At 47.0% G+C, this 24,699-nt stretch overlaps 1 protein-coding gene across 1 annotated transcript in view; it reads right to left on the reverse strand.

Annotated features, from left to right (window-relative positions):
- LOC121551168 (dynein axonemal assembly factor 5-like) overlaps window positions 1-24,699 on the reverse strand; it is a 49,643-nt gene that overhangs the window by 3,020 nt on the left and 21,924 nt on the right. Inside the window, exons 7-12 of the mRNA XM_045210928.1 lie at window positions 23,126-23,269; window positions 21,274-21,442; window positions 13,886-14,033; window positions 7,234-7,384; window positions 3,568-3,724; window positions 3,092-3,283 (exon numbers count right to left, since the gene is read on the reverse strand). Coding sequence (XP_045066863.1) covers window positions 3,092-3,283; window positions 3,568-3,724; window positions 7,234-7,384; window positions 13,886-14,033; window positions 21,274-21,442; window positions 23,126-23,269 — 961 coding nt within the window. The remainder of the gene's footprint in view (window positions 1-3,091; window positions 3,284-3,567; window positions 3,725-7,233; window positions 7,385-13,885; window positions 14,034-21,273; window positions 21,443-23,125; window positions 23,270-24,699) is intronic.

The raw sequence follows: 24,699 nt of genomic DNA on the forward strand, positions 1-24,699 counted from the left end.
TACTCACCTGAACATATAGAATGTGTGGGTGTCTGGAATAGTCTGTTTTAGTTACAATGATAAGGGCCTCTCACAGATGGGTACAACAAAATTCCTTCTGTGACCCTTTTATTCTTCTCCCTCGCCTCGCCTCTGACTGCTGCCTCTTCATCCGACAGTAGTGATAATACTCAGCCACACCTTGGACTATGACTAGAACTGCTTTACTTCAGGTCTACTTTTACAGCTTTCACAGAGATAAATAATAATAATATAATAATATGCCATTTAGCAGACGCTTTTATCCAAAGCGACTTACAGTCATGTGTGCATACATTTTTACGTATGGGTGGTCCCGGGGATCGAACCCACTACCCCGGCGTTACAAGTGCCATGCTTGTAAAGGTAACATTTCATATATTACAAGTTTAGGTCACATCAATACTCCTGTACTGTAAAAACCCATAATATATCAACACTAGCAGCATATTCTTAACTCCAGCAATGGTAAAAAGCATTTCAACACATTTGTTGTTTGCAGGCCATGATGGATTACAGTGAATTGTTCTACAAAATAAGCACTTCACTTTTACCACCAGATGGCGGTGTTGCATCACAGTTATATCTACTCCAACAGGACAGATACCACTGGAATTTAATGGTATTAAAGATGCTATGGATTTACTTGAAGTAGTGCCAACAGTAAATGTTGAGGAAACCACATGGCGTAACTGAAGCTGTACAGTGTTGATACCCCTGTCAGTTGGGATGAGTTAGTTCACGTCAAGTCATCATTCGATACCTGTCGGAATGCACTTTGTTCACTTTGTTCCTCAAGTGGTGACCAAGGGGGATTTCTTTGCGATTTGTGTGTATAAATACAGTGGGGGTTTTTCTTTCCCTGAGCTCTTTTGAACAAAGGAGAACAATGATGACTTGTGATGATGAGAGGGGATCCGGTGATTCCCCTGGATGTGTGTGCCAACCGCGGGGCATGTGTGTGTGTGGAGCAGGTAGCAGCAGCCGCGCTCCCAGGGCTGTGGAATTATGGGAGGAAGGAATTATGGGAAGAGGGATGAGAGAGGGGGAGAGAGGGAGGAGGGGCGGTACTGTCCATCATACTGTCAGAGGAGCAGCAGACATCAAGCTCTTGGGAGATGTGACTTTGAAATTCAAGAACCATATAAGAAGGGGATGAATAATAAAAGAAGAGGGAAAGAAAGGAAGAAAGAGAGAGAAGGAAGGAAGGAGGAAAAAAGCTTCAAACACAGACATGCATGAGACAAAGAAGGGGCTCCAGATTTGTGGGGAGGATGGTGGTTATGGGTACGGGGGTACGACACAGCTATCAGTCAGCACTGGGTGAGCTCATCGTATTCCACAGAGGAATACTCCTATATCCTCTCTCACACACGTTTACAGCAGAGCAGCGCACGTGTGCACGCATATCACACACAGACACACCGCTATCCGCCCTTCCTACCGGCTGTATCAATCGGCCAGGGTTGGGGTCAATTCAGGAAGCGTTTTCTGAGGGACACTGGAATTTGAATTTAAGGTCACCCCTTGAACTGACTGAATTGAAATGGAATTGACCCCAAAACCTGCTATTAACCCCAACCCTCTACACCCACTCCCTGTACCATCACACCCACGATAGGCAGCTCTTAGCGGGGCTAACGTGAGCCTCCTGCACCCCCGCTTCTCAGGATAACAACCCCCTAATCACAACCACATGGAGACTCCTCTCCCTCATCTCTCCACACACCCATCCCATCTCTCTTTTATCTCTTCTCATCCCTCTTTCACCCCTTTCCTCCCGGTCTCTTCCTCCTCTCATGCCCAGTGTTTTCCGACAGGGTTTGATGGTTCTGCGGTTTCATGGCTATTTGTGTATGTGTACATGTGTGCATGAGTATCTGTCTTTGTGTGTGTGTGTGTGTGTGTGCGTGCAAGCAATGTGCAGACGTGTGTGTTATTTATTGGCAGAAAGTCTGAGTGTGTTTCCTGTAGTGTGGAGCTGGGGCCTTAGCTGAGAGCACCGCTGGAGTTTCACTCTGCTTCTCATGGAGGTTCCTCCTTGATTATCTGTGACAAACGGCTGGTGAACGCTGATGCTTCAACCATATTCTCCCATCGTCATATGGATAGAAGAAAAAAACATAAATGGTCTGCATCCCCCAAAGGGCACCCTATTCCCTTTATAGTGCACTCCTTTTGACTAGGGCCCAGGGGGGAAATGACACCCTTTTTCCCTTTATAGTGCACTACTTTTGACCAGGGTCCAGGGGGGAAATGGCACCCTTTTCCCCTTTATAGTGCACTCCTTTTGACTAGGGCCCAGGGGGGAAATGACACCCTTTTTCCCTTTATAGTGCACTACTTTTGACCAGGATCCAGGGGGGAAATGGCACCCTTTTTCCCTTTATAGTGCACTACTTTTGACCAGGGTCCAGTAGTTCACTATGTAGGGAATAGGGTGCTGTTTGGGACACACCCTCGGACTGAGCTGATGCAGCAACAGCTATCATACGGTGGATTCCACTCAGCAGAGTTTGAAACCTTTACCAGAGATAATATCCTTTGTGTTTTGTCTGTGTGTTCGGGTATAATATCGGTAACCTTGACCACAGGATGTTCAGTGGTTGGGATGTAAATCATGTTTATGAACTGACCTTCGCTTATATAGTGTGTGTGTGTGTGTGTGTAGCTTTGCAGGGGTGATGACGGAGCGTCAATCACACACACCCCTCTGTCTCTGGATCCACTCCCGGCCCCGTGATGGACGAGGGGAGTGGTGGTGTGTGTGGAGCGGGGAGCTTCGCATGGGTCGGCGTGAAAGATGAATGGAGTGGAAAAGGTGGATAGATAGCCTTTGATACAACGGAAAAGGGGGATCTGGTATCCTAGCAATGTGGCTGTGTGTATGGGGCTGTTAGACGTAGGGATCAACTCTTTAAACTCTGACTGACTGAGACAGGACAGAGCCTGTGAAACATGGACAGTACTGCTACCCACCTGATCAACTTCAAGTCATATTCACTAGCTATCATCATCATCATTGATGATGGGTTGATTTAGGATTGGACCAATGTGTGATTGTGAGTCTCACCCAGCACAGTGTCCTGCACGCGGCTGTTTGGGTCGTCCAGGTGCAGCAACAGCTGCTGGAAAAGGACCTCCAGGTGTTGACTGTAGAGCTGGGAGTTGTAGTCCTTCCCCAGGGAGGCAAGCCATAGGCCCAGAGCCCTGAGGGCCACGCCCCTCACCTCCTCACTGCTGTCATCCAGACGCTTCAGCACCTCTGAGGACACAAACAGCAGAGCAAGAGAGGACCGTCTAGAATTAGAATGATTCAATCTATTTCTATGGGATCATAATCGTAATCATGGATGCATTCTAGAATGATGTAGAAAGATGTATATGTGTCAGAGGGAATGAGAGAATTGAAGAGAGGATGAGAGAGGAACAAAAATAAAGAAGGAGAGAGAATGAAAGAAAGAGAAATAGAGTGAAGGAAAGAGGGAGAGAAAGACATGTTTGCTCTAACAAAGACAGGATACACAGAGGGAGACACCAGTGTAGTACCAGGGTAGATGTTGTTCAGGGCATCTGGGTGGAGGCTGGGTCCGATCAGTTTGAGCAGGGTGGAGAGAGAACGACAGGCCAGTAGTCTGGACAGCTGAGAGTCTTCCTCTAGAGCAGACAACACCGGGGGGCTCAGCCTCTCCTCTACGGCCAGTAACTACAAACAGAGAGACACACGTTATATACAACTACAGACAGAGAGACACAGGTTATATACAGACAGAGAGACAGACAACACCTGGGGACTCAGCCTCTCCTCTACGGCCAGTAACTACAAACAGAGAGATAAAAACAGACACAGGGCCGGTTCCAGGCATAAGTGACATAGGTGGTCGCTTAGGGACCCCAGCCGCTAAGGGAGTAAGAATAGTAGAATACACCGGGTGCAATTTTGAAATTTGGTTGTGCATCAGCATTTTTTCTCTTATGTCAGTCACTGACAGTCACTCAACTAGCCACGTCAGCTAACATGTATTTATTTATTGGTAGTTGGTCTAGCTAGCTATTTAAACGTGTAGTAATCATGGCTGTATACTGACCGGGCACCCAGGGCACGTGGCCAGTGGCCCTGACCTCCAGGGGGCCGGCATTGATTTTGTTAGTCATTCTCACTCAGATAGGCTATCATATTAACATGGCATAAGTCATTACAAAATGTGTAGAATTGTAGGAAATTAGCTTTAAAACTGTAAAAATGTCTCTCTGCCAATGGCAAAATGAGTAGAATTGCAGGATTTTTTTTTACAAAATTGCAGTTCTCCCCACCCCATGGCAAAATGTGTAGAATTGCAGGTAATTAACTTTAAAACTTAAATTATTCTCTCCACCGTCAAAAGGGGGGCCACTAAAATGTTTTGCAGCTAGGTGGGGGGGCCCCTCCCAACCAAATCTCGCCATACTACAAACAGAAAACACAACTACTAATGTGCAAATATTGTGTGGGCACTGGGCAGCACAAGAGCAGGAAAGCTGAACTCACATTTCATACATGTTATGTTCACAGGTAGTCACAGTGAATTACTCTAGCACACACAGTAATCCAAAGCACAGTTCTGACACTGGAGACCCTGTTATATAACCAATTGACTTCCCAAACACTTGAAACATAGGAGAAACTGGACAGAGATGGCTGTTGCTCATCATCCCTGGTGACTATGAGCCAGGCTGGGAGTGTGGGAGTGATGGGGAAAACACAGCAGCACGGAGCTGCATCAAAGATCCACCAGCTCATAGACGGACACTGGGCCAGGTAGACCAGAACAGAACACAACACAACCATCCCTGAGCTGGTCTAAGATCACATGAGCTGATATCAAGGTTCTTATCCCCACACCTAATTCAAACAAAACACGAAAGAGAGATTGAGTGGTTGAGACAGAGAGAGAGAAGACGGAGAGAGGGCGAGGGAGAGAAAGAGAGAGAGAAAGAGGGAAAGAGAGAGAAAGAGGGAGAGGAAAACAGTGAGTGTGTGCGATAGAAAGAGCGAGTGAGTGAGGGTCAGAGAGAGCGTGCTCGACAGGGAAACAGGGGAGAGAGAGAGAGAGAGAAAGAGAGGGGGGGCTTGGCAGTAAAGTGATCTAACATGACATCAGTGTCTATCTGATAGGGCTGTGTGTAAATGGAGCAGCTAATTGTTTTTACAGGAAGGAGTGAAGGGCTGGAACAATGTTCCCCAGACAAAGCCCAGTTTGATTTGCCTGTGGAAAGGAACACACACACAGACACACAGCCAGTGTTCTCCAAACTGTTTGTTTTCACCGTTGTTAAACACAATTTTAAAAGCGGTGCAACGCAAAGTGGTGTTTGAGCTGGCTGTGAAACGGTCATTCTGCGCATGCAAGGGCAAACACAGACGGTGGAGTGGGTATGAATATGTGTGAGTGTGACTGGACACGTGGTCCCAAGGGCAGGTGCGGGGGCCTGTCTAAGTGATGGTTGCGGCCCACAACAATGGAACCAGGACAGAGGCAGCATTGTTCCAGTGGGACAAAGGTATGTGAACCCTCCCATCCACCCCCCTCCACCCCCACACACCTGCTGCCTTGCTCTAGCCATGACACAGTCGAGAGAGAGAGAGAGGAACTGAAAAAGTGTGTGTGTGAGTGAGAAAGAGATGGATAGAAAGAGGGAGATGGAAAGAGAGAGAGAGGGGGAGAGATGGATAGAGGGAGACAGTCCATTACATGAAATGTGTCAAGTGGGACCATCTATATTGAAGGTAAATGGACAAAGCAGGGAAGCGTGCGCTAGATGAACTCTCCTGATGGTTGAAAGAGAAAAATGCACTACCACATATTTCCTTGTACTCCTTACTCACTGTCAAGTGTTTCTGCAGATAGGAGAGGACAGGTCAGAATAAGGGTTTCTGCAGATAGGAGAGGACAGGTCAGAATAAGTGTTTCTGCAGATAGGAGAGGACAGGTCAGAATAAGGGGTTCTGCAGATAGGAGAGGACAGGTCAGAATGGGGGAAAGTAATATACAGTATGCTTCTCTTTGTGTTGTGCTTGTGTGTACACACCTGCATGTATTATGTGAGTGTGTCAGTTCTTACTTGGGCCGTTGTGTGCACCAGTGTCTCTGTGTTTAACTGTACAGGTGTGTATATGTCTCTGTGTTTAACTGTACAGGTGTGTACATGTCTCTGTGTTTAACTGTACAGGTGTGTACATGTCTCTGTGTTTAACTGTACAGGTGTGTACATGTCTCTGTGTTTAACTGTACAGGTGTGTACATGTCTCTGTGTTTAACTGTACAGGTGTGTACATGTCTCTGTGTTTAACTGTACAGGTGTGTACATGTCTCTGTGTTTAACTGTACAGGTGTGTACATGTCTCTGTGTTTAACTGTACAGGTGTGTACATGTCTCTGTGTTTAACTGTACAGGTGTGTACATGTCTCTGTGTTTAACTGTACAGGTGTGTACATGTCTCTGTGTTTAACTGTACAGGTGTGTATATGTCTCTGTGTTTAACTGTACAGGTGTGTACATGTCTCTGTGTTTAACTGTACAGGTGTGTACATGTCTCTGTGTTTAACTGTACAGGTGTGTACATGTCTCTGTGTTTAACTGTACAGGTGTGTACATGTCTCTGTGTTTAACTGTACAGGTGTGTACATGTCTCTGTGTTTAACTGTACAGGTGTGTACATGTCTCTGTGTTTAACTGTACAGGTGTGTACATGTCTCTGTGTTTAACTGTACAGGTGTGTACATGTCTCTGTGTTTAACTGTACAGGTGTGTACATGTCTCTGTGTTTAACTGTACAGGTGTGTACATGTCTCTGTGTTTAACTGTACAGGTGTGTATATGTCTCTGTGTTTAACTGTACAGGTGTGTATATGTCTCTGTGTTTAACTGTACAGGTGTGTATATGTCTCTGTGTTTAACTGTACAGGTGTGTACATGTCTCTGTGTTTAACTGTACAGGTGTGTACATGTCTCTGTGTTTAACTGTACAGGTGTGTATATGTCTCTGTGTTTAACTGTACAGGTGTGTATATGTCTCTGTGTTTAACTGTACAGGTGTGTACATGTCTCTGTGTTTAACTGTACAGGTGTGTACATGTCTCTGTGTTTAACTGTACAGGCATGTGTCTGCATTTACCAGTGCATGTGCTGTATATGTTTACTTGTGCAGGTACCTGTGTGTGTGTGTGTGTTTACCTGGCCGGGCGTGATGGCTCCCCCCTGCAGCAGGGCTAGCAGACAGCTGAGAGCTGAGGTACGGATAGCTGCAGCAGTACGACCTGCCTTCCACACCAGGTTAGGTAGCAGCAACTCCAGTAGAAACACATCCAGGTGCTCACAGAACCGCCTAGAGAGAGAGAGAGAGAGAGAGAGAGAGAGAGAGAGAGAGAGAGAGAGAGAGAGAGAGAGAGAGAGAGAGAGAGAGAGAGAGAGAGAGAGAGAGAGAGAGAGAGAGAGAGAGAGAGAGAGAGAGAGAGAGAGAGAGAGAGAGAGAGAGAGAGAGAGAGAGAGAGAGAGAGAGAGAGAGAGAGAGAGAGAGAGAGAGAGAGAGAGAGAGAGAGAGAGAGAGAGAGAGAGAGAGAGAGAGAGAGAGAGAGAGAGAGAGAGAGAGAGAGAGAGAGAGAGAGAGAGAGAGAGAGAGAGAGAGAGAGAGAGAGAGAGAGAGAGAGAGAGAGAGAGAGAGAGAGAGAGAGAGAGAGAGAGAGAGAGAGAGAGAGAGAGAGAGAGAGAGAGAGAGAGAGAGAGAGAGAGAGAGAGAGAGAGAGAGAGGGGGAGAGGGAGAGAGAGAGAGAGAGAGAGGGAGGGAGGGAGGGGGGAGAGAGAGAGAGGGAGGGAGAGAGAGAGAGAGAGAGAGAGAGAGAGAGAGAGAGAGAGAGAGCGAGGGGGAGAGGGAGAGAGAGAGGGAGGGAAAAAATAGAGGGGTGGGGGGAGGGGAGAAGAGAGAGAGGGAGAGATGGAGAGAGTCTGTCAGCTGTTCCAATGGACTCATTACTACATTATTACACCTATTCTATAGAAGTAGATGTTTTGATGCTGTCTCTACTCCCCAGTCCCCACACTCCAAATAAATTATCTAATAATTCACTAAAAATACCCAAGAAAATCTACTCTCTAGTACAGGGGTATTCAACTCTTACCCTATGAGGTCTGTAGCCTGCTGGTTTTCTGTTCTATCTGATAATTAATTACACCCACCTGGTATCCCAGGTCTAAATCAGTCCCTGATTAGAGGGGAACAATGAAAACACTCAGTGGAACTGGCTTCCAGGTCCAGAGATGAGTTTGAAGGTTCTAGTAGAATGACACTAGTTCCCACACTCCCAAGAAATTCTCTAATGATAAGGAAAAATATATTATTTTCTTCTGAAAATAAATAAATAAGTCTACTCCCCAGTCTTAGTCTCCACACTCCCAATAAATTATCGAATAATTCACTATGAAATTCTTAAGAACTTCACAGAAAAGTCTAGGAATACCTAATATAATCTAACGATATGGTGATAAATGACACAGTCAGTGTACAAATAGGCAACGTCATAAGAGTCAGGATGAGCAGACTGGGAAGTAGCCTACTAGTCCTATGACGTGATGCGATGTGAAAGCACTTGGTGAGGATACAGTAATATAGAGTTACCAGGCAGCTACTGGAGATTACTGTGAGTGCTACACAGTGGCAAACCACTGACACACAGCTGGAACTACGGCCATGTTTCCCATAGCCAGCCAGCCTGTCCACACAAAGTAACACTAGAGGTAGAGAAAGAGATGGAACAGAGGGGAGGACAAGAAGAGGAGGAAAGGACCATCTGGATGTCCTTCATTTCTCCTCTTCTCTAACTCACTCTACTTTCCTGCCAATTCAATCATACTGACAGTCACTCACTCCCCCTTCACTCTCACACACACACACCTCGTTCATTTATGAGTACGACACCCCATTTCTCCTCGACACTGACATGTGGTATTTGTAAGTGTAAAATCTGGCAGCAGTCTCTATAATCCCTATATACACCCCCATTATGTTTCTGTTCTGAGTGACCCTGTAATACTACACGTTGGAGCGGCCTGTACCATCTCTTCACCAGTAGGGGGAGCCTATCTCCCACTAATGCAGCCAGAAGTCAGTCAGTGGCCTTCATGTGTTCTATTCTCCCTGCTCTCTCTCTGCCCATATGGAAGTGGCTGGAAAGAATGCCATGAAGAGTGATGGTAGGACATGGAAAGTCCTCTTTCCACATCGCATTGACCAATCCCATCAATAGCGTGCATGGCGCTCGCAGGCATGCACACAATAAGATATGATCATCAATTTGGTACCCATCACACATGTACAGTCTGACTCAAGACAAGTGTTACTCCCAGACAGTAACACATGTGCACATGTAAAGGACGTCACGCTGCTTGCTTAGAGTACCGCTTCCTCCTGATTCGGCTCATACCGAGGCCCGAACCCAGGACCTCTGTTTCTTTGCAAGCACACATGACCACCCTCCTGAAGCATCTTACCAATCGCGCCACGCGAAAAGCTAGCTATTCGGCAGCGCAAGTTGGAACACTTCAGGCTGAGGAGTAAGTTTCACACATCCCCATGTGCTACACACACACTGGATGCTAGCCTGTTGGGTCTCTACACTGCCTAGCTCTATGCTGTAAATCTCAGACAGCTATTACAGACCTTCCTTGCCAACAACACACATCTCTTTCTTTTGAAGAATTACTTTGATTTTATCTGCCATTTTCACAGTGTGTGGGGTGTATTCTTTCTCCCATAACACATTCCTTTCTACTTGTATTTCATCTTAACCTTCAATAGCAGCCCACCTCTCTACTTCTATTCCAACTTCACCTTTAATAGCAGCCCACAGATCCACATGAAACAAAGCCATTATGTGTCAGTGGAACTAAGGCACGTGTTTGAGGATACACTCTTCTCTCCCTTCCCTTTTCCTTTCTCTTTGTTCTGCTGCCGACATGTTATTATGTCATTTTGGTACAAAGAGTGTATTATAGAGAGATACTGTGTATCATTATCATTGTCGCCTTGATGAGATGGAGTTTGTGTTTGTGTGTGCTGCACTACAAACTACAAACATTCTACATGGGAGAGACGGTGTGCGGGAAGGTATTACTTAAAAGGGTAGGTAGCATAAACGTAACCACATGTAACAAATGGATTTGCATTAGTATACGCATAAAAAGTCCAAATGCAAAGTTACACCTCACTTTTCTATTTTTCGAAACCGATCAGAATTCCAAAGAACGCCGAAGTCATGTCGGAAAATGTTTTTCCCGGGGTGTGATGTAATATGGAGGACCCAGCAAGCCAGCCTATTCCCTATAATGTAAACTCCAACAAAAATAACTTAAAATGTATAACTTCAAATTAAACCAACTACTGGTTTGAATTTATTGTTACAAATCAACTTGCAAATCAACTTGCAAGGTTGCTAGCCAACTAGCCTGCTAATGTTAGCCCTACTAGCCTGCTAACGTTAGCCCTACCAAACTGCTAACGTTATCACTGAATGAGTCAGCCAGTTGCGATCAACACCTAGCTTACAGATTCATTAAAGTAAACTAAAGTTTTGGAAATACATAACGCCATCTAACAAGTTATTAAAGAATGTTAGCTATATGCAGTTATCTTAGCCAGTAAGCTAGCCAGCCAGCTAACGTTAGCTATTTAGCCAACTAGCTATTAGCCTAGCCAACCTCCACGGTTATGGTCGGCAAGCTAGAGCCCAACACAACACAACCAAAACATAACTGCAGATTAAAAGCAAAGAGAGAAGACATCCAGATTGATGGCTGGAGCTCATCCGATGGTAAAACTTTTTTTAAAGTGCAGGCTGAGTTAGCTACGAAAGCGAGAGGGACACGAACAAGTCACTGGGCCGAAGGGAGAGTCAGAGAAATCCAAAATACATTGATTCCACATGTCTGTCAGCTAGCACAGTAGCACTAAGCCAAGGTGGACAAAGTTACAAAACTCCTGTAGCCTACTTCACAGATAACATGCTGAAAAGTTGACAAAACAAAAAGGAGACCTTTCGTTATGAGCCCACGGCAAGAAGCCTGCCATGCTAATGAGTTCCCAATAGATAACACTGCCACAAAGTCAGTGAAGAGCATGCTGCATGTGCCCCATCTACTCCTTGTTTACATCACACTTCCTCGTGATTGGTGGATTGTAACTCACCACCGCCAACACTTGGTCTGGAATATATTTACATGGTAGCATGGCTAGTGGCTAACGTTAGCCAGCTTGAGCTTGCTACCGACCTAGCATACGAACTCTGTAGCACAGAGTAGATCCTCCATATGATGTTGAGAAATAGTGCATTGTGGGTAGTTTATAAGATATCTGGAATTAAGTTAATAAATATGTAATAACCCAAAAACATAACTATGTTTGTACTTATAGGTATCCAGATCGTGACTACAACTAAGTGACTAAGTCTTTGACCACACATTGCTGGGTAAAAACTCATGCTTCCTACCCTTTAAGTCAATATGAATTCCTAATAATAATAATAATAATAATAATAATATGCCAATTCCTCATAGTATAAACTTCCCCTTCTCCCAACATCCAAAGCAATAAGACTTGGTGCCCTTAGATGAAAGGTATTATACTGTAGAATCGCTCACTACTAATCTTCCTATTTGATGACTTAACTACCGAGGTGCCCTGGGTTAAAAGCACAAGTCAACACTAAACAGCATAGGTGGCCTGGGAGAGGAAGAGAGAGTTGGGGAAGGACAGAGGCAATGCTTGTTGGCTGTTCACTTCATACCTGTATGAACTGGATGTAGGCTTAGCAGTCACATCTTAGAGCTTCGAGTTCAGAATTCTAATCTTTTAATGTCTGAGATCTAGCCTGGGTGTCAGTCTGCTTCTACCAACTCCTTTGGCCAGTTTGGCTACAAGGGTTCCACACCATACAAACTACCCATAATATCTACCCATACAAACTATCCACACAAACTACCCAGATTGACCTCAACATACCTAGCCATTATGTACACATCCATGGTGACACGCGCTGCACCCAGGGCAGTCACGGTCGACCCTTGGGGCCCACACTGACGAGTTACCCCACTGAGTGACGGGGACAACTGTTGCTCCGACCGCAGGAGCCACAGCAGAGACCACAGAGCACACGGCCCCGGCTTAACTTAACACATTCCCCTAGATTAGAGATCAGGGCCAGGGACAGGGACAGGGACAGGGAGGAGATGGGTGAGGCACTGGAGGGGAAGAGGGACAGACTATGGGGAAATGGCTTGGAGAGAGGGGATATAACAACAGAGATATTCAGGGCCCCAATGATGAGTCTTTCATGTTATTGTCTGCTAATATCCTGGTCTGGATTTGAATGAATGTAATGTGGAATGTGTGGGTGACAGGTATCCTCCCCACAGGTGATTTGGTTGCATTTGTCTGTTTACAATGTGGCTCATGATGTGCAAATCAAATCCTCTTCAGGGCAATACAGGTTTAATTCTGTCATTCATTCATCCGTTCAATCAATCCAATGAATCAATCAATTAGTCTCAATGCTCCATCCCCCTAAAAGAGTGTTGAAAGATCACTCTGGGGTGGGGATCAGGCACAGCGTTACTAACTCACTGAGGACAGATAGATCAACCCGAAATCCACCCCCTCCCCTCATCAGAGGCATATTGCTATGTATGTTTCATGTTAGTAGGTCCCAGACGTAACAAGATGCCTGTGGTGGTAGATTCCATCCAGATTAGTGAGACGAGGGGGTAACTGACACCCCCCATGAGTCTGTTCACCATCTCCTCTGGGAGGGGGGGGGACAACATTAGGCCAACACATTTTCAACACATCCGTTACTAGAGGAAATTACGCTCATGGTTGTTCCTCCCAAGACCAATCTCCTATAGCAGCCATATACTCTATATAGCCCAAGCCCCATAGAGAATAAACAGACCCACTGCAGTCTGCAGAGCCTGAGATGGGACAGCTACCATAGACATGCTGTACAGAACACATCATTGACAGCTACTTCTGTTGATGAGGGTCCCATGTCGCTGGGCTGCTAATTCTGCAGTTAATGAGGGGAAGTTGGAAAAACATGAGCTGTGCTAAATCTGCTAATAATGTCTGGGGAGAAACACATAGCGTTCAGTGCAGTTTGGAGAAATGAAAACAAACGTGAGAGGTTTAGGTCAGCATGCACTAACGAGCCTGTGGAAAGTCAATCTGGGCTATACCCCGTCCCGCCTGGCTTGGAGTGTGTCTGTATGTGTGTGTGTGTGTCTGTATGTGTGTGTGTGTGTCTGTCTGTATGTGTGTGTGTGTGTCTGTATGTGTGTGTCTAAGAGCATTACTAAACTTTTCACCTCTCCTTTACCCACCTTGTGGTATGTTGGGGCACCAGAGGTACTTTCTGTTTTCGCTCTGTGACTTCGCTGCGGGTGTAGGAGCTTGGTGTATATAATGCATGTTTTGTGTCTGTGTGTGGTGGTCACAGGTTTGTGTGTGTATGTGCACGCATGTGCGTGTGTATGCATGTATGTGAATTTGCGTGTATGAGCATGCGCGTGTCCTTGCGTCAGTTTGTGTGTGAGTCAGTCTGTGCATGAGTCAGTGTGTGTGTGGGAGGCTGTGTGTATCAGCCGGTCCCTGTCCCTCCCCTTTGGACCCCTCCATGTTAGCATGCCTGGATAGGTATTTAAGCAGTGTAGTGGTAAAGCTTCCCAATATTGCTTCCACCGTACAGATCTGCAAACTTTGAAGGGTTAAGGCCAAGGGGGAGGGGTAGGGTTTCAAATAGGACCGGCTGATTGTGTGTGTGTGTGTCCATTCAGAACTCACCTCTGGGAGTCCAGAGTGTGCGTAGCATCCAGCAGCAGTTTGGACAGCATGGTGAAGATGTGCAGTCTCATCTCAGGGTCTCTCTCTGGGTTCAGACAGTTCTGCAGAAGGGGCATTAGCAAGGGCAGGAACTCTCCAATGACTGGGCCTGAACACACACAAACACAGAGGAATATAAGTCCTATTATTAGTACTACTGACCAGTACTCATGTCAGACAGGGAAAGTTCCAAGGAATGACCAGACTGTGACACACAGCAACAAGGAAATGAGACATGAGTAAAAGGAGTGTGTGTGTGTGTGTGTGTGTGTGTGTGTGTGTGTGTGTGTTGCCGTAAGTCCTGTTACCAGACAGGGTCACTCACTGGATGGGAAATTCACAGTGAAAGTATTCCCAGCTCACATACACACACTAACCAACTGTCTGTCTGATTATGTGTGTGTGACACGCTGTAGAGACGAGACAGGATATCCTGTGATGCGGAGGGCAGCGGCCGGCCAGTACAAATGACTGCCTCCAAGAAGCAGATAAAGAGAAAGAGAGAACAAGGCAATGGAGGGTAAGGAGAGAGAGAGAGAGACACACAAATGGAAAGATGTCATGCAGCAAGAATGTGTGAATCAAAACGGTCCCACAAACATGGTGAAGGTGTCAGACCAGACCAGACATCTCAAGGTCTCTTCACACAAACACACTGCGGATATGAGAGGGTCAGCTAGGCTGGATTCCACTCAAATGATCCATAGTACACAGCCAGTTGACCACAGTGTTCTGTCCTGCTCCTCTCACCTGGCAGTGCGTGGCGTGATGTTGGCACACAGACACAGAGGAGATTTATTTTTACAGGGGCAGAGGGTGCCAGACCAGAGACAGTGAAGGAACACACACGTATGCACAGTGCGCACACACGCAGGGACATTCACGGACAAACACACACACAGAAAAGAGGAGCAATGCCAGTGTGAAGAAGAAAAGGGAGGACAAAGTTTATGTCTGACAAACAGCAGTCAGAAGGTGAGAACAGACTATGACTAAGAGATGGGAAATTCTCAGATCTCAAACAATTACAAATAGATGCCCATATTCCCAGAATGCTTTGGCATAGTGGCCAGAAAGGTGAAAGGTTAACCCCGGAACTGCGAGGGGCTTTGTAGGGAGTATTTTAAAAAGCACCACACACACACAAAGACTCTGAGGTTCAAAGTGGCCTTGATGCAAGGGGGGGGATCAGGGTCAAGACGAGGGTCCGCTTTGGTCTTTGGGGTTGTCGTTTGATGTTGTGACCTGGGTGGGGGCTGACCGTAGGCTTAGAATGGACTGGTCAGTTATGACTGGGGGCTTGACTAGAGGACATACTTCAGCTACTTATTGCTGTTCCCATACAATCACAGCAAAAACCTAAAAAAGCTTATGGTCCAATAAAAAGAGTATCTCAAATACTTTATCAGTTTCCATAGAGGGTTCTACATGGAACCCAAAATGGTTCTACATGGGGACAGCCGATGAACCCTTTTGGAACCCTTTTTTCTAAGAGTGTATAGGTCTGAAGTGCGAGTGTGTGGTGTGAGAGAGAGAGAGACCGAGACAGAGACAGTCAGACCGAGACGGAGAGAGAGACAGAGAGAGAGAGAGAGAGACAGAGAGAGAGAGAGACAGAGAGAGAGAGAGACAGAGAGAGAGAGAGAGAGAGAGAGACAGAGACAGAGACAGAGGACAGAGACAGAGACAGAGGACAGAGACAGAGAGAGAGCAATCCGGGATGAAAGAAAGTGTGTCGGAGGTGCTAATGTCGGCGGATTATGGGGGATAGGGGTAAAGTCATGCGTAAAGTGATGTTCAGAGCCCTCTAACCCTGCCTAAACTGGCCTGAGACAGACTGGGAGTGGGGGGATTTACCCTAGTCACTAAGCTAACTGGGCTCTAATGACAAGCTTTCTGTGTGTAGCTGGATAATGGCCGGTTCTGTTGCTGTCTTGCCAGACGACTCAAACTGAATTATTCCGCTGCTATCGTTCGCTACATACTTCAGTCTGAGACTGCCATCATTGAAGACCTTTGTGGTGACGTCAAAGTGCGGGGTGTCGTACAAAACAAAGTCATCAGCGATTGGATCATCTCTAACCAATCAGAGTATCAAAGCCAATCACAAATTGTTAGTGGCCGGGGACTTTAATGCAGGGAAACTTAAATCCGTTCTACCTAATTTCTACCAGCATGTTAAATGTGCAACCAGAGGAAAAAAAACTCTAGACCACCTTTACTCCACACACAGAGACGCATACAAAGCTCTCCCTCGCCCTCCATTTGGCAAATCTGACCATAACTCTATCCTCCTGATTCCTGCTTATAAGCAAAAACTAAAGCAGGAAGCACCAGTGACTCGGTTAATAAAAAAGTGGTCAGATGACGCAGATGCTAAGCTACAGGACTGTTTTGCTAGCACAGACTGGAACATGTTCCGGGATTCTTCAGATAGCATTGAGGAGTACACCACATCAGTCACTGGCTTCATCAATAAGTGCATCGATGATGTCGTCCCCACAGTGACCGTGACGTACATACCCCCAACCAGAAGCCATGGATTACAGGAAACATCCGCACTGAGCTAAAGGGTAGAGCTGCCGCTTTCAAGGAGCAGGACTCTAACCCGGACGCTTATAAGAAATCCCGCTATGCCCTCCGACGAACCATCAAACAGGCAAAGAGTCAATACAGGACTAAGATTGAATCGTACTACACCGGCTCTGACGCCGTCAGATGTGGCAGGGCTTGAAAACTATTACAGACTACAAAGGGAAGCACAGCCGCGAGCTTCCCAGTGACACAAGCCTACCAGACGAAGCTAAATCACTTCTATGCTCGCTTCGAGGCAAGCAACACTGAAGCATGCATGAGAGCACCAGCTGTTCCGGATGACTATGTGATCACGCCTCCGTAGCCGATGTGAGTAAGACTTTTAAGCAGGTCAACATTCACAAGGCCGCAGGGCCAGACGGATTACCAGGACGTGTACTCCGAGCATGTGCTGACCAACTGGCAAGTGTCTTCACTGACATTTTCAACATGTCCCTGACTGAGTCTGTAATACCAACATGTTTCAAGCAGACCACCATAGTCCCCGTGCCCAAGGACACTAAGATAACCTGCCTAAATGACTACCGACCCGTAGCACTGACGTCTGTAGCCATGAAGTGCTTTGAAAGGCTGGTCATGGCTCACATCAACACCATTATCCCAGAAACCCTAGACCCATTCCAATTTGCATACCGCCCCAACAGATCCACAGATGATGCAATCTCTATTGCACTCCACACTGCCCTTTCCCACCTGGACAAGAGGAACACCTACGTGAGAATGCTATTCATTGACTACAGCTCAGCATTCAACACCATAGTGCCCTCAAAGCTCATCACTAAGCTAAGGATCCTGGGACTAAACACCTCCCTCTGCAACTGGATCCTGGACTTCCTGACGGGCCGCCCCCAGGTGGTAAGGGTAGGTAACAACACATCTGCCACACTGATCCTCAACACGGGGGCCCCCTCAGGGGTGCGTGCTCAGTCCCCTCCTGTACTCCCTGTTCACCCATGACTGCATGGCCAGGCACGACTCCAACACCATCATTAAGTTTGCCAATGACAAAACAGTGGTAGGCCTGATCACCGACAACGATGAGACAGCCTATAGGGAGGAGGTCAGAGACCTGGCCGTGTGGTGCCAGGATAACAACCTCTCCCTCAACGTGACCAAGACAAAGGAGATGATTGTGGACTACAGGAAAAAAAAGAGGACTGAGCACGCCCCCAATCTCATCGACGGGGCTGTAGTGGAACAGGTTGAGAGCTTCAAGTTCCTTGGTGTCCACATCACCAACGAACTATCATGGTCCAAACACACCAAGACAGTCGTGAAGAGGGCACGACAAAGCCTATTCCCCCTCAGGAGACTGAAAAGATTTGGCATGGGTCCTCAGATCCTCAAACAATTCTACAGCTGCACCATCGAGAGCATCCTGACTGGTTGCATCACCGCCTGGTATGGCAACTGCTTGGCCTCCGACCGCAAGGCACTACAGAGGGTAGTGCGTACGGCCTACTACATCACTGGGGCCAAGCTTCCTGCCATCCAGGACCTCTATACCAGGCGGTGTCAGAGGAAGGCCCTCAAAATTGTCAAAGACTCCAGCCACCCTAGTCATAGACTGTTCTCTCTGCTACCGCACGGCAAGCGGTACCGGAGTGCCAAGTCTAGGTCCAAAATACTTCTCAACAGCTTCTACCCCCAAGCCATAAGACTCCTGAACAGCTAATCATGGCTACCCGGACTATTTGCACTGCCCCCCCACCCCATCTTTTTACGCTGCTGCTACTCTGTTAATTATTTATGCATAGTCACTTTAACTCTACCCACATGTACATATTACTTCAACTACCTCAACTAGCCGGTGCCCCCGCACATTGACTCTGCACCGGTACCCCCCTGTATATATAGACTCCCTACTGTTATTTTATTTTACTTCTGCTCTTTTTTTCCTCAACACTGTTTTTGTTGTTGTTTTATTTTACTTTTTTATTAAAAATAAATGCACTGTTGGTTAAGGGCTGTAAGTAAGCATTTCACTGTAATGTCTGCACCTGTTGTATTCGGCGCATGTGGCCAATACAATTTGATTTGATAAAGCGCCGCTTTCCACACTTTTGTTCTGGCTCTGGCCCAACCCATCGGTTTCTGGGACCAATCAGACGGTCTAGAATGGATTTCCATTGTAGAAATCGTCGGGGAGGTACTCAGATCCAGACTCATTGGGAAGAAGAATCGAACATCCATGGGCGTGGCGTAGCATTTGGCCGGCGCAAGGAGTTTGGGTAGCCAGCCAAGTTGTTTTCTGTCTGTGTAAGTGTTTCTAAAGGGGCTTGAGTCAAAGGTCTTTGATTCGTCTCAAAGTCATACAGTTCTTAAGGGTAGATGACAGCGTAGAAATAAAGTGCATAGAACAGACATACCAACATTCAAACATGGCCCTTTTAGTTCAACAAGATACTACACTGAACAAAAATATAAACGCAACATGTAAAGTGTTGGTCCCATGTTTCATGAGCGGAAATAAATCCCAGAAATGTTCCATATGCACAAAAAGCTTATTTCTCTCAAATATAAAATTTGTTTACATTCCTGTTAGTGAGCATTTCTCCTTTGCCAAGATAATCCAGTGTCCTGACAGGTGTAGCATATCAAGAAGCTGATTAAACAGCAAGATCATTACACAGGTGCACCTTGTGCTGGGTACAATAAAAGGCCACTAAAATGTGCTGTTTTGTTACACAACACAATGCCACAGATGTCTCAAGTTTTTAGGGAGCGGGCAATTGGCATGAGGTCTACAGGAATGTCCACCAGAGCTTTTGCCAGAGAATTGAATGTTCATTTCTCTACCATAATCTGCCTACAACGTCATTTTAGAGAATTTGGCAGTACGTCCAACCGGCCTCACAACCGTAGACCACGTGTAACCATGCCAGCCCAGGACCTCCACATCCGGCATCTTCACCTGCAGGATTGTCTGAGACCAGACACCCGGACAGCTGATGAAACTGTGGGTTTGCACAACCAAAGAATTTCTGCACAAACTGTCAGAAACCGTCTAAGGGAAGCTCATATGCGTGCTTGTCGTCCTCACCAGGGTCTTGATCTGACTGCAGTTCGGCGTCGTAACCGACTTCAGTGGGCAAATGCTCACCTTCGATGGCCGCTGGCACGCTGGAGAAGTGTGCTCTTCAAGGATGAATCCTGGTTTCAACTGTACTTGGCAGATGGCAGACAGAGTGTACGGCGTCGTGTGGGTGAGCGGTTTGCTGATGTCAACGTTGTGAACAGAGTGCCCCATGGTGGCGGTGGGGTTAGGTATGGGCAGGCATAAGCTACGGAAAACGAACACAATAGCATTTTATCGATGGCAATTTATATTCACAGTGATACCGTGACGAGATCTTGAGGCCCATTGTTGTGACATTCATCTGCCTCCATCACCTCATGTTTCAGCATGATAATGCACGGCCCAAGTATGTCGCAAGGATCTGTAAACAATTCCTGGAAGCTGAAAATGTCCCAGTTCTTTCATGGCCTGCATACTCACCAGACATGTCACCCATTGAGCATGTTTGGGATGCTCTGGATCAACGTGTACGACAGCGTGTTCCAGATCCCGCCAATATCCAGCAACTTCGCACAGCTATTGAAGAGGAGTGGGACAACATTCCACAGGCCACAATCAACAGCCTGATCAACTCTATGCGAAGGAGATGTGTCGCGCTGCATGAGGCAAATGGTGGTCACACCAGATACTGACTGTTTTTCTGATCCATGCCCCTACTTTTTTTTTTTAAGGTATCTGTGACTAACAGATGCATATCTGTATTCCCAGTCATGTGAAATCCATAGATTAGGGCCTAATTTATTTAAATGTACTGATTTCCTTATATGAACTGTAACTCAGTAAAATCGTTGAAATTATTGCATGTTGCATTTATATTTTTGTTCAGTAAATCCAAGTCATCAATCTATGATGGTGGCCGTTTGGCTGATTGCTCCCCAATCATAGGAATCCCCACCCAACTGACTACTTTAAAATGGTAGACGCCCTAAATGGCAATATCCACACTAAAACGGGTTATATCCAACTCCAATATAAAGTTGTTTTTGTCAAAGTTGCGTAAATGCCACGTGTCCACTTATATCAGTGAATCCAATTTGTCGCTCTGGATAAGAGCGTCTGCTAAATGATGTAAATGTAAATGTGAAATTCGTAACAACCTAACCATTACGAAACTTCTATTTGATCAAATAAGCATCACTTAGCAAACTAGCAATTTTTTGTTGACCAAATTTGACACTCTCGCATTGACCTCCATACAAAAATCCCACCCTCGTAGGCTTATTTTCATGGACAGATTTTGGGCGGAGTAAAACCTCTCGCTTCGCCTCTTCCTCTCTGCCTGTAGTCTCACATGATTAGACAATAATGTGGCTTTAGTCTCTGACTGGCCAGATATGACTGATTGGACAGTAATGTCTTGGTTACAGATTGGTCTCCTGATTGGACAGAGATGACCTGTAGTCTCACCTGATTGGCCAGCAATGTGCCTATACGCTCACCTGATTGGCCAGCAATGTGGCTATACGCTCACCTGATTGGCCAGAGATTACCTATAGCAGAGCTCTCCAACCCTGTTCCTGTAGGTTCTCTCCAACCCTAATCTAGCACACCTGATTCTAATAATTAGCTAGTTGATAAGCTGAATCAGGTTAGTTACAACTGGAGTTGGATTGAAAACCTACAGGAGAGTAGCTCTCCAGGAGCAGGGTTGGAGAAGCCTGACCTATAGTCTCACCTGATTGGGTGGCGATGACCTGGAGCTGCAGTCTCTGGGGGGTGTAGCTGGTCCAGGTCTTCTGAGAGGCTGAGAGCCACTGGAGCAGCTGATCCATGTGCTGCCTGTAGAGGTCAGCTACTGTAGCCAGACCCTGGACCTTACACAAAGACACTACACTCTGCTCTGCCTGAGAGATGGAGAGAGAGAGAGATGGAGAGAGAGAGAGAGAGAGAGAGAGAGAGAGATGGAGAAAGAGAGAGAGAGAGAGATGGAGAGAGAGAGAGAGAGAGAGAGGGGGGGGAGGGAAGGGAAGGTGAGAGAAAGTGATCCCAACACATTCCATAAAGTTCAGATTACATCCGGAAACAAAAGCATGAACAGTAACGTTACCATGGAAATAACATTTTCCCAAAGACTCACACACTGTAAACAATGTACTTCACATGCTCTTAGTCTTATATATCAAACCACTCCGATGCAAACACTAACACATGTACCCATACAGAAAAGCAAACTGGAAGCATTCACACACATCCTATAGTCACAATAAACATCAACGGAGGGGTAATGAGCCGAGTGAGAGAGAAAGGAGAGTAAACATAGTGTTCAGGACAGAGGACGTGACCTCGAGGGGCGAGTAATGGTCCCCCTTATGGCCCCCTTGAGGGGAGGGGGGGGATGGACACACAGACGAATGGACACTAACTGTCTGACTGACTGTCCTCTTGAGTCAATAGTGTTAACCATCTAACTCTCCCCCCCAACCCTGACTGGAAGCGAGCAAAGCTCCTTTTCTAGGAAAACTAACACTGCCATTCCCCCTGGGAGGTGCAACAGCATCGGGGAATGCCCAAGGTCATGCTCACCCCCCCTCTCTTCTTCCCCCCCTTCTCTCCCTCTCTTCGTCCCTGTCCCTATTCTTCCTCCCAGTTCCAGACAGGACACAGTTTCTGCAGACAGACACACAGACAGTCAGACATCGAAGGCCACAGTGGTCAGTCATTCATCCGCTGGCCAGAGTGCAACTCCACTTCCCGCTCCTCTGCTCTTAGACCTGTTATTAGCATACAGTCCAAACAGACAGACATAAGATGTAACACAGGGCTTTTACAGTCTGTTCTGTTTCCTCCTCCCCTTCTCTTTGTTGTTAAGTATTATTCTGGGTTAAGTTAACCACACAATGAGTGTCCTTCGCGGCAGGATGGTGCTCGCGTGGCATGTAATGGCAGTATGTGTGAGGAAGGACGGCGCTGGGGCTGATGACACACCTGCTGACTCGCACCACGCCCCCCCTCTCTCTCTCCCTCTCTTTCTTTCGCTCTCTCTCGCTCTCTCCTCTCCAAAACCGCCTCCTTTCACCCTCAGCAACGGTTTAAACTAGTTCCACTCCAAAGGTGCAATTTCTGACTAAATGGGTAATTACAGTAGACTGTTGAGTTCCACTGTGCCCACTTTGAACCAGGTCTAACGCTTACATTCTTCGAATAGCTTCCCTGGCCCGATATAGAAAACATGCTTACAGTTCTAATATAAAAGAAAGAGGGCAGGGAAAAAGGGTAAAACCACATGTCAAAGTAGAGAAGGAGAAGAGTAGTTACACAGGTGAGGTGGATTGTGGGTTATAAACGTCGAGCCCACAGGGGAGGGGGAGGCCTGCCTGGCAGACAGAGAGGAATATGGGATTGCTCGTTACAGCCACTGGGTGAGGCTGTGTGTATGTGGGTCAGTGTGTGTGATTATGTGTTTGTGTGTGTCTTACCTGGGCAGTGAGCTAGGGTTTGATGTATGTGTGTGTAGACATATGTGTGTGTGTGTCCATGCACGCATGCTGGTTTGTGTGTGTGTGTGTAGGCGTGTGCGTCCATCTTACCTTGTCAGTGAGCTGTGGCTCAGTGGAGAGGCTCTGGACAGTAACCAGCACCTGTAACAGCTGTAGACTGATGGAGCAACAATCCTTCTCACACAGAGACAACAGAACATCCACACAGGACAGCAACTGGTCCAGATACACTGACTGGGAGAGGGAAGGAGAGACTATTATAATTCATCCCTTTATTGGGTAAATATCTTACACTATACAAACACATTTAAAAAAACATATCCACCCTCACATATTTACACCTGCAAAAGGAGAGACACTGAGACAGAAAGATGGAGACAGAGGGAGAGAGATAGGGGGAATGTGCAGATTGAGGTAGAGAGAGAGAGAGGGGTGAGAGAGGTAGGTACAGAGAGAGGGAGAAAGAGAGAGACTGTGCGGTGCTACAGTCTGACGGTGCATGAGAAGCCCCTGACCTCTGTTCCTCATACTGTCATACTGTTATATGAGGGAAAAGTCAATGATGTGACCCCTCCTTTCACCACCAGCCTAGAAGCTAGATTTATTTTCTCTGAACTCTATCCACCCTCTCCCCTCTTCTCTATCCCTCCTTCTGTCTCCCTCGCTCACACTCCTCTCCATCTGCTCCCTCTCACCTCTCTCACGACACGCCATCCTCCCTTCCTCCCTCAGTTCTCATACACTTCTGTATTATCTACTCCACATCACCAAACCACAGCGGACCAGCCCTGTGAAGGATCTCCTATTGTTTTCAAATCAATCAAATAAATGCCATGAGATATTCTTTCCATCTCTTCATTTGATCTGTGTCACTCCTCCATTCCTGTCCTTTTCCCTCCGTCTCTCATCCCCCTCTCCCTGTCTCTGTGTGTGCGTGTGTGTGTCTCTCTCTCTCTGTGTGTGCGTGCGTGCGTGTCTCTCTCTCTCTGTGTGTGCGTGCGTGCGTGTCTCTCTCTCTGTGTGTGCGTGCGTGCGTGTCTCTCTCTCTCTGTGTGTGCGTGCGTGTCTCTCTCTCTCTCTGTGTGTGCGTGCGTGCGTGTCTCTCTCTCTCTGTGTGTGCGTGCGTGTCTCTCTCTCTCTGTGCGTGCGTGTGTGCGTGCGTGTCTCTCTCTCTCTGTGTGTGCGTGCGTGCGTGTCTCTCTCTCTCTGTGTGTGCGTGCATGCGTGTCTCTCTCTCTCTGTGTGTGCGTGCGTGTGTGCGTGCGTGTCTCTCTCTCTCTGTGTGTGCGTGCGTGCGTGTCTCTCTCTCTCTGTGTGTGCGTGCGTGCCTCTCTCTCTCTGTGTGTGCGTGCGTGTGTGCGTGCGTGTCTCTCTCTCTCTGTGTGTGCGTGCGTGCGTGTCTCTCTCTCTCTGTGTGTGCGTGCGTGCGTGTCTCTCTCTCTCTGTGTGTGCGTGCGTGCGTGTCTCTCTCTCTGTGTGTGCGTGCGTGCGTGTCTCTCTCTCTCTGTGTGTGCGTGCGTGTGTGCGTGCGTGTCTCTCTCTCTCTGTGTGTGCGTGCGTGCGTGTCTCTCTCTCTCTGTGTGTGCGTGCGTGCGTGCGTCTCTCTCTCTCTGTGTGTGCGTGCGTGTCTCTCTCTCTCTCTCTCTGTGTGCGTGCGTGCGTGT

The sequence above is a fragment of the Coregonus clupeaformis genome, chromosome 35 (assembly GCF_020615455.1).
Source record: "Coregonus clupeaformis isolate EN_2021a chromosome 35, ASM2061545v1, whole genome shotgun sequence".
NCBI classification, from domain to species: domain Eukaryota; kingdom Metazoa; phylum Chordata; class Actinopteri; order Salmoniformes; family Salmonidae; genus Coregonus; species Coregonus clupeaformis.